This window comes from Hippopotamus amphibius, chromosome 2, assembly GCF_030028045.1.
Source record: "Hippopotamus amphibius kiboko isolate mHipAmp2 chromosome 2, mHipAmp2.hap2, whole genome shotgun sequence".
Taxonomy (NCBI): Eukaryota; Metazoa; Chordata; class Mammalia; order Artiodactyla; family Hippopotamidae; genus Hippopotamus; species Hippopotamus amphibius.
In genome coordinates this window covers 71,769,710-71,786,497 of record NC_080187.1, presented here as the reverse complement: position 1 = coordinate 71,786,497, position 16,788 = coordinate 71,769,710, and the positions used below count along the sequence as shown (strand labels likewise).

Genomic DNA, 16,788 nt, shown 5'->3' with positions numbered 1-16,788 from the left:
CTTTCCCTTGTTTCTGCCCGGCATCAGCCAAATGGGTCTATCCAGAGCCCCTCAACATTCCTTGTATATTCCTGACTCTGCTATGGGATGGACATCCCTGCTTCCTTCCTATCACTGAAGCCTCTTCCTCCTCTAGGAAATCCTCTCTTAGTGACTTCCTCCTTGGAGCACTCCTGGTTGGCACTTCTAAAGAGGCATCTATGTTGTCATTAACTTTGCATGCAGCTATGTATCACATCCCAACCATGCTAAGCAGAGGTCAGGCAGTCCTCTACCATAAGAGGTATTGCAGTGCAAGTCTGAGGAGTACTTGGTATAATATAAAGAATTCTGACAAGGAATAAGGAAAATTAGGATCCAAACTTAACTCATTATAGAATCTCAGGCAAATAACTTTTCTCCCTGTGGGTCTGTTTCTTCAACTCTTAAAAAAAAAGTGGAGGCCAGTGGTTAGAACTCTGTTATCCTAATAGACGAGATCAAGATGATGGAATAGGAGGACGTGCGCTCACTCTCTCTTGCAAGAGCACCAGAATTACAATTAACTGCTGAACAATCATCGACAGAAAGACACTGGAACTCACCAAAAAAAACACCTCACAACCAGAGACAAGGGAGAAGCTGCAATGAGACAGTAGGAGGGGCACAATCGCGTTAAAATCAAATCCCATAAATGCTGGGTGGGTGACTCACAAGCTGGAGAACAGTTATACTGCAGAAGTCCTGAGGGTTCTGAGTCCAACGTCAGGCTTCCTAACTTGCGGGTCCCGCAACAGGAGGAGGAATCCCCAGAGAATCAGACTTTGAAAGCCAGCAGGATTTGATTGCAGGACCTCCACAGGACTGGGGGAAATGGAGACTCTGCTCTTGGACGGCACACAAAGAAGTGTGCTCACCAGGACCCAGGGGGAAGGAGCAGTGACCTCATAAGAGACTGAACCAGACCTACCTGCTGGTGTTGGAGGGTTGCCTGCAGAGGTGGGGGGCAGCTGTGGCTCGCAGAGGAGACAGGGGCATTGGCGGCAGGGGTTCTGAGAAGTGCTCATTAGCTTGAGCCCTCCTAGAGTCCACCATTAGCCCCACCAAAGAGCCTGTAAGCTCCAGTGCTGGGTCGCCTCAGGCCAAATGACCAACAAGGTGGGAACACAGCCCCAGCCGCTGGCAGACAAGCAGGTTAAAGCGTCACTGAGCTCCACCCACCAAATCCGATTAAAGTTTTACTGAGCTCCGCCCACCTAGCCCAACCCACCATCAGTCCCTCCCATCAGGAAGCACCCACGAGCCTCCTAGACAGCTTCCTCCACAAAAGGGCAGACAGCAGAATCAAGCAGTATCAGCAGTATGTCATCTCCTGGAACTAAAATCACAGCCACAGAAAGACAGAGAAAATGAAAAGGCAAAAGATTTTGCACCAGATGAAGGGACAAGATAAAACACCAGAAAAGCAACTAAAGGAAGAGGAGAAAGGCACTCTTATAGAAAAAGAATTCAGAATAATGATGATGAAGATGATCCAGGACTTTGAAAAAAGACTGGATGCAAAGATCAAAAAGTTGCAAGAAAAGTTTACCAAAGACCTAGAGGAATTAAAGAACAAACAAACAGGTATGCAACACAATAACTGAAACGAAAAATGCACTAGAAGGAACCAACAGCAGATTAACTGAGGCAGTAGGGCTAATGAGTGAGCTGGAAGACAGAATGATGATAATCACTGATGCAGAAAAGAATAAAGAAAAAAGAATGAAAAGAACTGAAGACAGCCTAAGAGACCTCTGGGACAACGTTAAACACACCAACATTCGCATTATAGGGGTCCCAGAAGGAGAAGAGAGAGAGAAAGGACCCGAGAAAATACTGGAAGAGATTATAGTTGAAAACTTCCTTAACATGGGAAAGGAAATAGCCACCCAAGTCCAGGAAGCACAGAGAGTCCCAGGCAGGATAAACCCAAGCAGAAACACACCAAGACACAGAGTTGTCAAACTGACAAAAATTAAAGACAGAGAAAAGTTATTAAAAGCAACAAGGGAAAAACGACAAGTAACATACAAGGGAACTCCCATCAGGTTAACAGCTGATTTCTCAGCAGAAACTCTGCAAGCCAGAAGGGAGTGGCATGATATATTTACAGTGATGAAAGGGAAGAACCTACAACCAAGAATACTCTACCCAGCAAGGATCTCATTCAGATTCAACAGAGAAATCAAAAACTTTACTGACAAGCAACAGCTAAGAGAATTCAGCACCACCAAACCAGCCCTACAACAAATGCTAAAGGAACTTCTCTAAGCAGGAAACATAAGAGAAGAAAAGGACCTACAGAAACAAAAACAAAACAATTAAGAAAATGGTAATAAGAACATACATCTCGATAATTACCTTGAATGTAAATGGACTAAATGCACCAACCAAAAGACACAGATTGGCTGAATGGATACAAAAACAAGACACATATATATGCTGTCTACAAGAGACCCACTTCAGACCTAGGCTCACAAACAGACTGAAAGTGAGGGGATGGAAAAAGATATTCCATGCAAATGAAAAGCAAAAGAAAGCTGGCGTAGCGATACTCATATCAGATAAAACAGACTTTAAACTAAAACATGTTACAAGAGACAAGAAAGGACACTACATAAAGCTCGAGGGATGCATCCAAGAAGAGAAGATAACAATTTTAAATATATATGCACCCAATATAGGAGCACCTCAATACATAAGGCAAATGCTAACAACTATGAAAGAGGAAATCGACAGTAACACAATCATAGTGGGGGACTTTAACACCCCACTTACACCAATGGACAGATCATCCACACAGAAAATTAATAAGCAAACACAAGCTTTAAATGACACAATAAATCAGCTGGATTTAATAGATAGCTACAGGACATTACATCCAAAAACAGCAGATTACACATTCTTCTCAAGTGCACATGGAACATTCTCCAGGAGAGATCACATTTTGGGTCATAAATTAAGCCTTGGTAAATTCAAGAAAACTGAAATCATATCAAGCATCTTTTCCAACCACAATGCTATGAGATTAGAAATCAATTACAGGGACAAAACTGTAAAAAATACAAACACATGGAGGCTAAACAATACACTACTAAATAACCAAGAGATCACTGAAGAAATCAAAGAGGAAATCAAAAAATACCTAGAGACAAATGACAATGAACACACAACGATTCAAAACCTATGCGATGCAGCAAAGACAGTTCTAAGAGGGAAGTTTATAGCGATACAATCCTACCTCAAGAAACAAGAAAAATCCCAAATAAACAATCTAACCTTACACCTAAAGAAACTAGAAAAAGAAGAGCAAACAAAACCCAAAGTTAGTAGATGGAGAGAAATCATAAAGTTCAGAGCAGAAATAAATGAAATAGAAACAAAGAAAACAATAGCAAAAATCAATAAAACTAAAAGCTGGTTCTTTGAGAAGATAAATAAAATCGATAAACCTCTAGCAAGACTCATCAAGAAAAGGGGAGAGGACTCAAATCAATAAAATTAGAAACGAAACAGGAGAAGTTACAACAGACACCAGAGAAATAAAAAGCACCATAAGAGAGGGACTTCCTAGGTGGCGCAGTGGGTAAGAATCCACCTGCTAATGGAGGTGACACGGGTTTGATCCCTGCCCCAGGAAGATACCACATGCCGCGGAGCAACTAAGCCCGTACACCACAACTATTGAGCCTGCGCTCTAGAGCCCATGAGCCACAACTATTAAGCCCATGTGCCGCAACTACTGAAGCCCATGCGCCTGGAGCCTGTGCTCTGCAACAAGAAAGGCCACTGCAATGAGAAGCCTGCGCACCACAAGGAAGAGTAGCCCCCGCTCGCCGCAACTAGAGAAAGCCCGTGTGCAGTAACGAAGACCCAACACAGCCAATAAAATAAATAAATAAATAAATTTATTAAAAAAAAAAAAGCACTATAAGAGATTACTACAAACAACTATATGCCAAAAAATGGACAACTTGGATGAAATGGAAAGATTCTTAGAAAGGTATAACCTTCCAAGACTGAATCAGGAAGACACAGAAAATATGAACAGACCAATCACAAGTAATGAAATTGAAACTGTGATTAAAAATCTCCCAACAAACTAAAGTCCAGGACCAGATGGATTCACAGGTGAATTTTATCAAACATTTAGAGAAGAGATAACACCCATCCTTCTCAAACTCTTCCAAAAAACTACAGAGGAAGGAACACTCCCAAACTCATTTTATGAAGCAAAGAAAACTACAGACCAATATCACTGATGAATTAAGATGCAAAAATCCTCAACAAAATACTAGCCAACAGAATCCAACAACACATTAAAAGGATCATACACCATGATCAAGTGGGGTTTATCCCTGGAATGTAAGGATTCTTCAGTATATGCAAATCAATCAATGTGATATACCATATTAACAAACTGAAGGATAAAAACCACATGATCATCTCAATAGATGCAGAAAAAGCTTCTGACAAAATTCAACACTCATTTATGATAAAAAACTCTCCAGAAGGTGGGCATAGAGGGAATCTACCTCAACATAATAAAGGCCATATATGACAAACCCACAGCAAACATCATTCTCAATGGTGAAAAACTGAAAGCATTCCCTCTAAGATCAGGAACAAGACAAGGATGTCCACTCTCGTCACTACTATTCAACATAGTTTTGGAAGTCCTTGCCACAGCAGTCAGAGAAGAAAAAGAAATAAAAGGAATCCAAATTGGAAAAGAAGAAGAAAAAGAAATAAGAGGAATCCAAATTGGAAAAGAAGAAGTAAAACTGTCACTGTTTGCAGATGACATGATACAACACGTAGAAAATCCTAAAGATGCCACCAGAAAACTACCTGAGCTATTCAATGAATTTGGTAAAGTTGCAGGATACAAAATTAACACACAGAAATTTCTTGCATTTCTATACACTAACAATGAAAGATCAGAAAGAGAAATTAAGGAAACAATCCCATTTGCCATTGCAACAAAAAGAATCAAATACCTAGGAATAAACCTAACCAAGGAGGTAAAAGACCTGTACTCAGAAAACTACAAGACACTCATGAAAGAAATCAAAGATGACACAAACAGATGGAAGGACATACCATGTTCTTGGATTGGAAGAATCAACATTGTGAAAATGACACTATTACTGAAAGCAATTTACAGACTCAATGCAATCAATATCAAATTACCAATGGCATTTTTCACAGAACTAGAACAAGAAATTTTGCGATTTGTATGGAAACGCAAAAGACCCCAAACAGCCAAAGCAATCTTGAGAAGGAAAGATGGAGTTGGTGGAATCAGGCTTCCTGACCTCAGGTTATACTACAAGGCTACAGTGATCAAGACAGTATGGTACTGGCACAAAAACAGAAATATAGATCAATGGAACAGCATAGAAAGCCCAGAGATAAACTACGGTCAACTAATCTATGACAAAGGAGGCAAGGATATACAATGGAGAAAAGGCAGCCTCTTCAATAAGTGGTGCTGGGAAAACTGGACAGCTACATGTAAAAGAATGAAATTAGAACACTCCCTAACACCATACACAAAAATAAACTCAAAATGGATTAAAGATCTAAATGTAAGGCCAGACAATATAAAGCTCCTAGAGGAAAACATAGGAAGAACACTCTTCAACATAAATAACAGCAAGATCTTTCTTGATCCACCCCCTAGAATAATGGAAATAAAAACAAAAATAAATAAGTGGGACCTAATGAAACTTCAGAGCTTTTGCACAGCAAAGGAAACTATAAGCAAGATGAAAAGACAGCCCTCAGAATGGGAGAAAATATTTGCCAATGAATCAACAGACAAAGGATTAATCTCCAAAATATATAAACAGTTCATCCAGCTCAATATCAAAAAAACAAACAACCCAATCAAAAAATGGGCAGAAGACCTAAATAGGCATTTCTCCAAAGACATACGGATGGCCAAGAGGCACATGAAAAGCTGCTCAACATCACTAATTATTAGAGAAATGCAAATCAAAATGACAATGAGATATCACCTCACACCGGTTAGAATGGGCATCATCAGAAAATCTACAAACAGTAAATGCTGGAGAGCGTGTGGAGAAAAGGGAACACTCTTGCACCGCTGGTGGGAATGTAAATTGATACAGCCACTATGGAGAACAGTATGGAGGTTCCTTGCAAAACTAAAAACAGAACTACCATATGACCCAGCAATCCCACTGCTGGGCATATGCCCAGAGAATGCCATCATTCAAAAAGACACATGCAGCACTATTTACAATAGCCAGGACATGGAAGCAACCTAAATGTCCATCAACAGAGGAATGGATAAAGAAGATGTGGTACATATTTACAATGGAATATTACTCAGCTGTAAAAAGCAAGGAAACTGGGACATTTGTAGAGACATGGATGGACCTAGAGACTGTCATACAGAGTGAAGTGAGTCAGAAAGAGAAAAACAAATATCGTATATTAACACATATATGTGGACTATAGAAAAATGGTACAAATCAACTGGTTTGCAAGGCAGAAATAGAAACCCAGATGTAGAGAACAAACATATGGACACCAATTGGGGAAAGCGGGGAGGGTTGGGGCGGGGAATGAATTGGGAGATTGGGATACCAAATTGTACACTCTAAATATATACAGTTTATTGTAAAAAATTAAAAATTAAAAAAAAAAAAAAGAACTCTGTTACCCTACAGTTCCTTCCAGCTGTCTGAGATTTGTTTTATATCACTGCAACCCCACACGAAATAGTGTCTTACTATACATGGGAGAAACTCACTAAATGTTTATAAATTTAGTAAAGGCAGACACAAACCACAAAGTTGTCCCATTACATTCTAGTCAATGAAATGCAGAAATATTACTCCATTTCTTTTCACATTCAAAAGTTGTCCTAATGGACTTCCCAGGTGGCGCAGTGGTTAAGAATCTGCCTGCCAATGCAGGGGACATGGATTCAACCCCTGGTCTGGGAAGATTCCATATGCCTCGGAGCAACTAAGCCCATGCACCACAACTACTGAGGCTGTGTTCTAAAGCCTGAGAGCCACAACTACTGAGCCCACGCACCACGACTACTGAAGCCCGAGAGTCTAGAGCTCATGCTCCGCAACAAGAGAAGCCACTGCAATGAGAAGCCCACACACCACAATGAAGAGTAGCCCCCACTCTTTGCAACTAGAGAAAGCCCGCGTGCAGCCACGAAGACCCAAGACAGCCAAAAATAAATACATTAATAAATAAATTAATTAAAAACAAACAAAAATTGTCCTGATGAAAACATCCCTACCTAACACATGAGAGGGACTGGCGGCCTCCAAGGATCCAAAGGCCATTCAAATGGAATCAGCAGTTTAAGAAGCCAAATGTTAAAGTCCAACCATAATCCTGGATTAAACCCAGTTGCCAATTTTGGGTCAGTTTCTCCCTTTTATCTCCTAGACCAGGAAACACATGAAGAATTCTGCTTAAGGCCAAGCTGAAAAGCAATACTGCCAGATATGACCAGGAAAAACTCTCATTCACCTGACTCTCATCTTGAACCAGATCAGGGCACTGCTCCCATTTCAACAGAAAAAAACTTCCATAAGTCAGCTTGAGAAGAAGTGAAGACCTTTTTCTCTGACTGTAATATCTATCAAGGATCCAGCTAGAAAAAAAATCCTGGAGGACAAGAGTCAATATGTTACTCTTATGTTCATTCTCCAACATCCCAAGCTTCCAAGAGACTATAAAAGGGCTCAGATCACTTAAGAGAAAACTGCCCACAAGTTCTGAGGTGGTTGTCAACTCAGGGCACAATGTTTGAAAATGCATGCATGTGTGCCTGTATGTACACGTGCATGTGCCTGCCTGTCACAATAACTGAGGGTGCGGCGGGGGGAGGATTGCTGGCATCTATGGAGCAGAAGCCAAGAATGTGAAATATTCAGCAATATGAGGTAAAGCTCCAGAGAGGGAAGAAAGCACCAAAAACACCATCAACAGTCTTGATGAGAAAAAGCTGCCCTCGAATTCTTGGATCCTTCCGTATGACTGCTGTTCAGGCCCTAACCTTTTTTTTTTTTATTTAAGTACAGCTGATTTACAATATTATATTCTTTTCAGGTGTACAACAATGATTCAAAATTTTTATGGCTTATACTCCATTTAAAGTTATTATAAAATATTTGCCAAACTCTCTGTGTTGTACAATATATCCTTGTAGCTTATTTATTTTACACATAGTAGTTTGTACCTCTTAATCCTCTACCTCTCTCTTGACCCTCCACTCTTCCCTCTCCCCACTGGTAACAACTAATTTATTCTTTACATCTATGAGTCTTTCTGTTTTGTATACACATTCATTTATTTTATTTTTTAGATTCCACATACAAGTGGTAACAAATGGCAAAATTTCATTTTTTATGGTTGAATAGTATTCCATTGATTCCATTGTTGTGTATGTATGTACATATATGTATGTACATGTGTGTGTTTATATATATCTCACATCTTTATTCATCTGTTGATAAGACAGGTTGCTTCTATATCTTGGCAATTATAAATAATGCTGCTGAGAACAATGGGGTGTATGTATCTTTTCGAATCAGTGTTTTTGCTTTCTTTTTCTTTGGATATATACCTGGGAGTGGAATTACTGGATCACATAGTAATTCTATTTTTAGTTTTTTGAGGAACCTCCATACTGTTTCCCATAGTGGCTGCACCAATTTAAATTCTCACCAACATTTGTTATTTGTGGTCTTTTTGATAATAGCCGTTCTGACAGGTGTGGGGTGATATCTCATTGTGGTTTTGATTTGCATTTCTCTGATGACTAGAGATGCTGAGCATTTTTTCATGTGCCTGTTGGCCATCTGTATGTCTTCTTTGGCAAACTGTCTATTCAGGCCTTCTGCCCAATTCTTAATCAGGTTGTTTGTTCTTTTGATACTGAGTTGTATGAACTGTTTATATATTTTGGGTTTTAACCCCTTATTATTTATATCACTTGCAAATATTTTCTCCCATTCAGTAGGCTGTCTTCTCATTTTGTGGATGCTTTCCTTTGCTGTGCAAAAGCTTTTAAGTTTAATTAGGTCCCATTGGCTTATTAGGTTCTTTTTCTTTTCCCTTAGGAGATACATCCAAAAAATATTGCTATGATTTATGTCACAGTGATCAGCCTATGTTTTCTTCTAGGTGTTTTATGGCTTCTGGTCTTAAACTTAGGTCTTTAATCAATTTTGAGTTATTTTTGTATATGATATGAGAAAATTTTCTAATTTCATTCTTTTACATGTAGCTGTCCAGTTTTCCCAGCACCAATTTTCATTGAAGAGACTCTTTTGTCCATTGTGTATTCCTGCCTCTCTTGCTATAGATTGATTGACCATAAGTGCTTGAGTCATGCCCTAACATTCTTTTTTTTTTTTTTTAAAGCTCTTTATTGGAATATAATTGCTTTACACTGTTGTGCCAGTTTTTGCTGTACAACAAAAGTGCATGTGTCAGACCCTAACTTCCTTGACCATTAATTTCCTCACATACAGAGGGTGACTAAAATCTGCAACACACTACATGAAACAAGATTCCTGGAGCCCTACCTGTATTAATCCAAGCAAGGCCTTCTAAGATGAAGACAAGTCAGAAAAGGGCAGCCAATTCCAGCACCATCACATATAAGAGGCATAAACTTATTCCTACTGCTTTTCCTAAACCTTATAACATCGATTAACTTTAGAGTTTTTGAAGCATTTTCACAATAATTTTTAATCTAGAAACACTTCTGCACATGTGCCCAGCAGAATGAACTTGCCAAGATAGCAATTTTATCACTTCCACACACAAAATCTTCCTCTCAAAGGAGTCAAATATTCTGAAAATAAGATAAAAACTATTTCTGGGATAAATGTGAACATTTCTTACTAGACAAAGAATAACTATATGCCATTTAAAATACTAAAACCTAATTAACAGGTTAATATCCTAACTACAAAATATAGATGGATCATACAGAGAAGAATGCTGTTAACCTGAGATGTACACTTGGCCAAACCCAAGGAATTCTGCAAGCACTTTAAAGCATCTTCTAAAAGGTAGTAACTCCTTTTAGAAAGTAAAATAGTAATATGAGAGGAATAAATACAAAATCTGGTCAGAAAAAAACTCCCACATTTTTCCTTTGTTTGTTTCCACGTGTCTCAAATTGAGTTTCATATTCTGCTTTTATGATTTCAGAGATTTGAATAGGTAAATGCAGGGATATAATATTATAGATATTTTCTAAACCCTGGTAACTACTATTCCACTCCACCCCCAAAATTAGGCTTCTCCAAGTGCTTCTTCCTCTCATCTGGCAGCAAATTGCAGCCCGAGCTCATCTTGTCTGCTTCATTATGATCCACCAAGCCTATCTGTGAAGTCAGCAGTATACCCTCTGACCATTACTTTGGGAGATGGTGAAAGATAAAAGCAGTTCTGGGGACCAGGAGTTAGCCTGCTCTTGGTGAAAGTAATTTCACAGGAGATGTTTCTGTGAAAATCCTATTTACTTAAACCTTTCCCCAAATCACCCTTGTAAATCTGTTACACCCTCTTATTGAGGGGCTTCATGGTTCCCTATGGTGGAGGTTCAGCCTAGCTGCAAGGAGCAATTTTATCTACTATAGGTGAGTCCCCAGAAGTCAAAAGGAAATAAGAGTTCATGTCTAAAATTAAATACCTCAAACTCTGTACACATTATCACTCTGCCTAGCACCATCCTTTCCAAATCCACCCCTGTCAAAATATCCACTTTCTTGAATTGTTTTTGGTACTATCCTGGTTTTCCTCTGACCTCCCTACTCCCCCTGTAGCAGATCTTCCTGCCTCATAAATGTAGGTGTTCTCCAAGGTTCTGTTCTTATCCCCTCTGTCAGTATCAATGGTTCTTACCTATTTTTGGCTTACAGTATTCCCTTTGAAAATGTAATGAAATCTATGGACTGCTCCCCCATACCACCTTCCCCACATCATGCCCAGAAAATGTACATATAATGACATTTTTGCAATTTTAGGGAAGGTTTATGGAACTGAAGAATGACTTCTCTACCCTCTCTCCATGGTAATAGAACAATTTTAATAATCCCTTATACATATGTGACTCCTAAACCACTAACTTCAATTTTTACCCCCTCTCAAACTTCAACTAATTTTCTCTTCAAATGTTTTTTTTGAGCCTGGTATGCTTCTCTTATTTAGCTTTTCTGTATGGTTCTGTACATAAACTGACTTTGTAACACTAAACTGAGAAAATATACCTACTTATCCTGGTTCCCAAACCCACATTCCAATTAAGGTTATACTATCTCTCCTTCCTTAAATGATTTAGTAAAAATATGAGTGTACGAATGTTATCAATGATTAAAACATAAGCTGGGGAATTCCCTGGCGGTCCAGTGGTTAGGACTCCAAGCGTCTAATGCAGGGAGCGTGGGTTTGATCCCTGGTTGGGGAACTAAGATCCTGCAAGCTATGTAGCACGGCAAAACAAACGAACAAAGCAAAAAACATAGGCTAGCAATCTTATTCCTGTGCTTACTAGGCCCAGGGAATTCAGAGAGGTTGAATGGACTGCCCTAGTTTGAGTACTAGCCTATAGAACAGGGAAATTCCCACCCCAGGAATCAAGCTACAGAACAATTTACAATACCTCTACTGCTTTTTTCACAAAGGATGACCCACTGCTTCAGCAAATGTTTCCATACTATAGCCCCAAGTAAGTTAACTTGGAAATTGCCTAACTTTTTATAGCATCTGTGTACCCTTAGTTAACCGCTCATGAATACCAACAGCAGCCAAGAGAAAAAGAGCTTCTAACCCACAGATATACATTAAAAGACTATTTTAGAATATAAATAGTTGTGGTATACTTTTCCTACTGAATACATTTAAATCATTTCATTGATAGCAAAATTTTAATACATCAAAACTTAATTGACTATTGAGAATCCAACAGGAACTCCTCCCTCCCCAAACTCTTCAGATAATATCCAAAAATAGTTCTAATTATTAAAGTAATTTTCCTCTTAAACTGAGGGGAGTCCCACAGAGTGCCAAGAGCACTGGAAAAGGCTCTGGATTCATCATCACCACTACCATTTTTGAATAAGTAAGATATTGCTAACTTGAAATATTTCCCAAGATGTATACAGCTACCTTCTCAGCACTGGATATTACCACTTCCATTTTACAGATGGGAAAACAAAGGCACAGAAAAGGAAATCATTTGCCAAATATTACAAAGTTCAGAGAAGAGCGCTGTTCCTGCTTCCCAATTTTGGTTGTGAAAGCTTAAGTAAGCAAAGAAAAATACTAACTATAAAAAGAAAACAAGCCTCCACTTACACACTTTAAGTCATGAGGAAATAGGAAGACAGACAGAGGCACATAACAAGAGTAGGTTGAATTACTGCTTAACATTATTCTCACCTTCAAAAGAGGGTCAATAAATTCAAGAAGCAGGAGACTACAATGATTAATTCAGTTTAAAATTCAGCAACATTTGCTGGGCAAAACACTATGATGGTTTGTGTGGGGTGTGCAATTAATTCCTCAAAATGGAAGACTCTTTCTACTCCAAGTGACAATAATGACAGTTCTCTTAAACCAAGAGTGGTGGCTTGAGAGACTAGGAAAAGGAAGTTTTGCAGGAGCTTGACACCACTACTAAGTTTTGAAAGGCTTCTTTATAACAAGCAGCCTTGAACAGAAGAGGAAATGAAAGCTTGGCCTCAACCACCACCGTATTACATCCTTCCTTAAAACTCATGTTTAAATCTTTGCCTATGTCCTTTATAAACAAATATTTCTCCTAGTACTTAAGACTTTCTTGATCTAGAACCATCTTCTCTTTCAATTGATCCAAGATGTGTTTCTGTCCAGGGTAAATTCACCCAGTTATTTTGACATTTCTTGTCTATTCACCCAGCGTGAGGTGAAAACAGAGCAGCTGGACCAACATCAGATCTTTTCTCACATGTTAATCAGAATCATTTCCCATCTGCAGGCCCTGTCTTTTTTCACTTGCAATTCCTCTGACATCATGCTATCTGTGCTCTTCTAGTCCAGTCATATCCACAATGTCCAATCATGGATTGACTTATTTTATCCATCTTTAATTGTTCTGGTTAAATTTACTGGTAAAATTTCCTCTTCATTCACTTTTGACTATCTTCTAAGTCATTCTATGTAAAAATACTCTTCTCATGTCATATTCAATTTTTCTTGCTTCTGAATCCTTTTTAGAAGGCTACCTTGCAAAGACCAAACATTTATATCCTGAAATATACCACCATACTGCCCTTTCTTATAGGAAATACATCTTTAGATCCTATCCCCTAAAAGAGAGTGCTTGCCTTATTCCTATCTTTGGCCAAGTATGAGTTTAAATACTTCTACATATGCCCTTAGGCTAGCAGACAACACCTAGGCTTTCACTATCTTGTATCCCGAATAATGCCCTGACTTTCATTCTTTCCTGTTTTCCTCTGAGGCCTCTGCCTTAAAAAGCAACATAAAAAGGTGGGGGGGGGGGGGGGGGTGGTGCAGATATAGAAGCAGTGGCATATCCATACAGCAAGAGGCCTAAAGAAATAGAATACCCTTAAGACTTATCAAAATCAATGTGGAAGTGAGAAAAAGAACAGAGGACTTCCTAGGTGGCGCAGTGGTTAAGAACCCACCTGCCAATGCAGGGAACATGGATTCAATCCCTGGTCTGGGAAGATTCCACATGCTGCAGAGCAACTAAGCCCATGCACCACAACTATTGAGCCTGTGCTCTAGAGCCCGTGAGCCACAACTACTGAGCCTGTGTGCCACAACTACTGAAGCCCATGTGCCTAGAGTCCGTGCTCCCTCCGAAACAACAGAAGCCAATACAATGAGGAGCCTGCACACAATGAAGAGTAGCTCCCACTCGCATCAACTAGAGAAAGCCAGTGTGCAGCAATGAAGACCCAATGCAGCCAATAAATAAAATAAATAAATAAATTTATTTAAAAAAAAAAGAATAGAAAAGAGAAGAAGTCATGAACAGATAGGAGAGAATGAAAAGGAGAATAAGGCAATCTCATCCCCAAAGAACTAATGAGGAAAACCAGCAGTGAGACATTCTAGGGCATGTGAAGCCATATATCCAGAACTAGGAGAAAGTTCACACCCACCCAGACACTTACCGTGTTGCATTTTGTGCCACACACCACTTGCCTATGATTCAGCCACTGAGATGCAAACACTTTATTAAGGGTCCCAAGGTGAAACTCTCTCTCCTTCAGGAGACTGGGAAGTTGCTGTGCTGCATAACTATGCAACACTCGAGAGTAGTTGGTTTCATTCTGCAGCCTGACTTCTCGGTTCTTCAGGTAGTACACTAAGGATCTCTTCACTGGGGGGAGCCTTTTCCTTTTGTGAAGTGAGTGATCCCAGCCAAACTATGGAAAGCAAAATGAGAAATCACATCTTTGGCTACCTTTGTCAGAATAAGGGATCCTACGGTATTAGAGAAGTCACTAAGAACTCATCCTGCAGTATTTACATACAACAGAAATACAAATACAATGGAACAGGAAAGCCAATCTAGAAGTCCAGTTTAACTCTTTCAACAATGAAAAGATACTGCTCATAGTCATACCTATGGGAAACAAGGGCTGAAAGACAAAGTAATGAAAGCAGAAAAGAGGACAAAAGATTTACTAAAGCCTTTTAGAATTGAAGGATTCAGGTGCCTTAAAGCTATCCTTGATAGGGAAGGGAATGAAGGACCGAGGGATTACCATACAGACCTGGGCTCCATCTCTAACGGGCGCCCTCCTCCCTCTCAGCCTGTACTCCCTGCGGAGCATTAAAGGTTCAGCCCAAGGACCCCAACTAGGATCCCAGGTCTTTCAAAGATGCCCTATCAATGGCCGCCTTCCTGTCACTAGGTCCACGCTCCAGGCAGTTACAAAATTCGACAAATCAAACACCAACAGGGTGGGAGACACGGGAAATCTGAGTCTGAAAAGACTCAGAGAGCGGGACAAGGGTGATACCTGTAAACTGCTGTTTCTTCTAGGAGTTCAAGTACCAAAAGGCCCGATTAAGGGTTTAGGTATCCATAGGTAGATTCATTCCTACATGAGATCTTTTCCGCGTCCCCGGGCCACTGGAAGGCGGACTTCACTCTTCCTCCCGGTATCTTACAGAAGACTTTTTTTTCCCGATTCTCCTCAATTTCGGTTTCCCTTCCCCCGAAGCCCAGACTGTTTTCTCCTCAAGACCCATTCCCGGCTGCAGGACTCCCCGGAATATGGCCTCATTTTCAAGTTCCCCTTTAGCTCCTCACCCCTGCGGCCAATCTGCTTTCAGTGAACTCCTAAGTGCCCAGTCGTGATCCTATAGACCCGGGCACCGCTCTTCGTCCCCCCGAAGACCCTGCACCTCGCCCTCCCCCCCCCCCCCCGCTCCCCGAAGACCCTGCACCTCGTTCCGGTTCCCTGATTTGCGAACCCTCTCCTCTGGGTGCCTCGGCCTTATCACCCGGGGCCCAGCCTCTCAGCCCTCACCTGTGGGCCCTGAGCGTCGCTCCCAGCTCCCGGCGAGGCGGGCGCTTTCCGCTTCCTGCTAACTGCTTTCCGGGCCATAGTGGGCAGCGCCGCCGCGGCCCCGCAGCCACATGGGGCGGGGGAAGCGAGGGGTAGCAAGACGGCGGGTCATATACTGGGCCCCGGGGCTGCGCACCTTGGTGCGCCCGGCCCGGAAAATGACCCGGACCCCGGGCGGCAGTAGGAAAAAAGGGAAGCAGGTAGAAGGGAAGGTGGGAAGGAGGACTGGGGCCGGGAAGGGGAAGGGGAAGGGGAAGGGAAGGTAGGAACCTAAAGCTTTCCGACAACCGAGTCTGGAAAGGACGGCGAGCGGCTGGAACCAAAACACCCCCTCCCGTTCGCCCGCGCGCCGTCACCCTTGCGCAGCCGCATTTCGCAGCATGTCGCCAAGGCGCGGCAGTCCGAAGGGAAGGGCGGGGTTTAGGGCACTCTGAAGAGCTCGCGGCTGTTTCTTAGCGGCCGCCCGCCCTTTTTCAACGGCCGTTTGACGGCCGCTGCAGGTGAGCGACCTGGGGGCAAAGAAGTCTGGGTTCTGGCCGCCGACCTCGCAGCCCCTCCCGCCCATCTGCAGGCACCCGGAAGTGAGGACGATTAACCTCGCTTGGGGAAGGAATCCCTCCCAACACGCCTTTACCCCGCAGTCGCCACTGGTTATTTCCCTTTGGGCGCTGCACATTTCCCCGAACCTATGAAATCGAGCCCTGGGCGCCAAGGTCTGGACACTGAGAAGAGGCATTAACTTCCTCTTCCCACCCTGCAAGGTGGAGTCCGACTCGAAATACACGCCAGCATGTCCAGACTTTAACAGTAGAGGACATACCCTGCTGGTGCAATGAGCCCAGTTTCCCCCAACACCAGCCCTAGGGCCTCTGGCCACCCTCCGCCCATTCCTGGGAGCTCAGGCTTCATTTTCCACTCAGTCTGCTCCCTCCGCTGGCCACCCCCACGCCTGACCCTCTCTGCTGCCCTAACCGCAACAGCCCCTCAGTCACCTCTCCCTTAGCTGCTGCGTGGGACCTCGCCTCTCTTTAGAGTCCCGTGACCTACCGGTCACCCTATCTTCTGGGCTCTGTGAAATGGGCCTCCCTCCGTAATGTATGTTTCTTACGTCTCCCATGCAGTCCTAAGGTGAGGACTAGGGGACTGCCACTGC

The 16,788-nt window shown here is 41.7% G+C and overlaps 1 protein-coding gene across 1 annotated transcript in view; it reads right to left on the bottom strand.

The window, feature by feature from the left end:
- The window catches only part of DCAF12 (DDB1 and CUL4 associated factor 12), a 44,411-nt gene extending 28,440 nt beyond the window's left edge, over window positions 1-15,971 (bottom strand). Inside the window, exons 1-2 of the mRNA XM_057723044.1 lie at window positions 15,597-15,971; window positions 14,229-14,483 (exon numbers count right to left, since the gene is read on the bottom strand). Coding sequence (XP_057579027.1) covers window positions 14,229-14,483; window positions 15,597-15,674 — 333 coding nt within the window. The 5' untranslated portion in view covers window positions 15,675-15,971. The remainder of the gene's footprint in view (window positions 1-14,228; window positions 14,484-15,596) is intronic.
- Window positions 15,972-16,788: the final 817 nt, after the last annotated feature.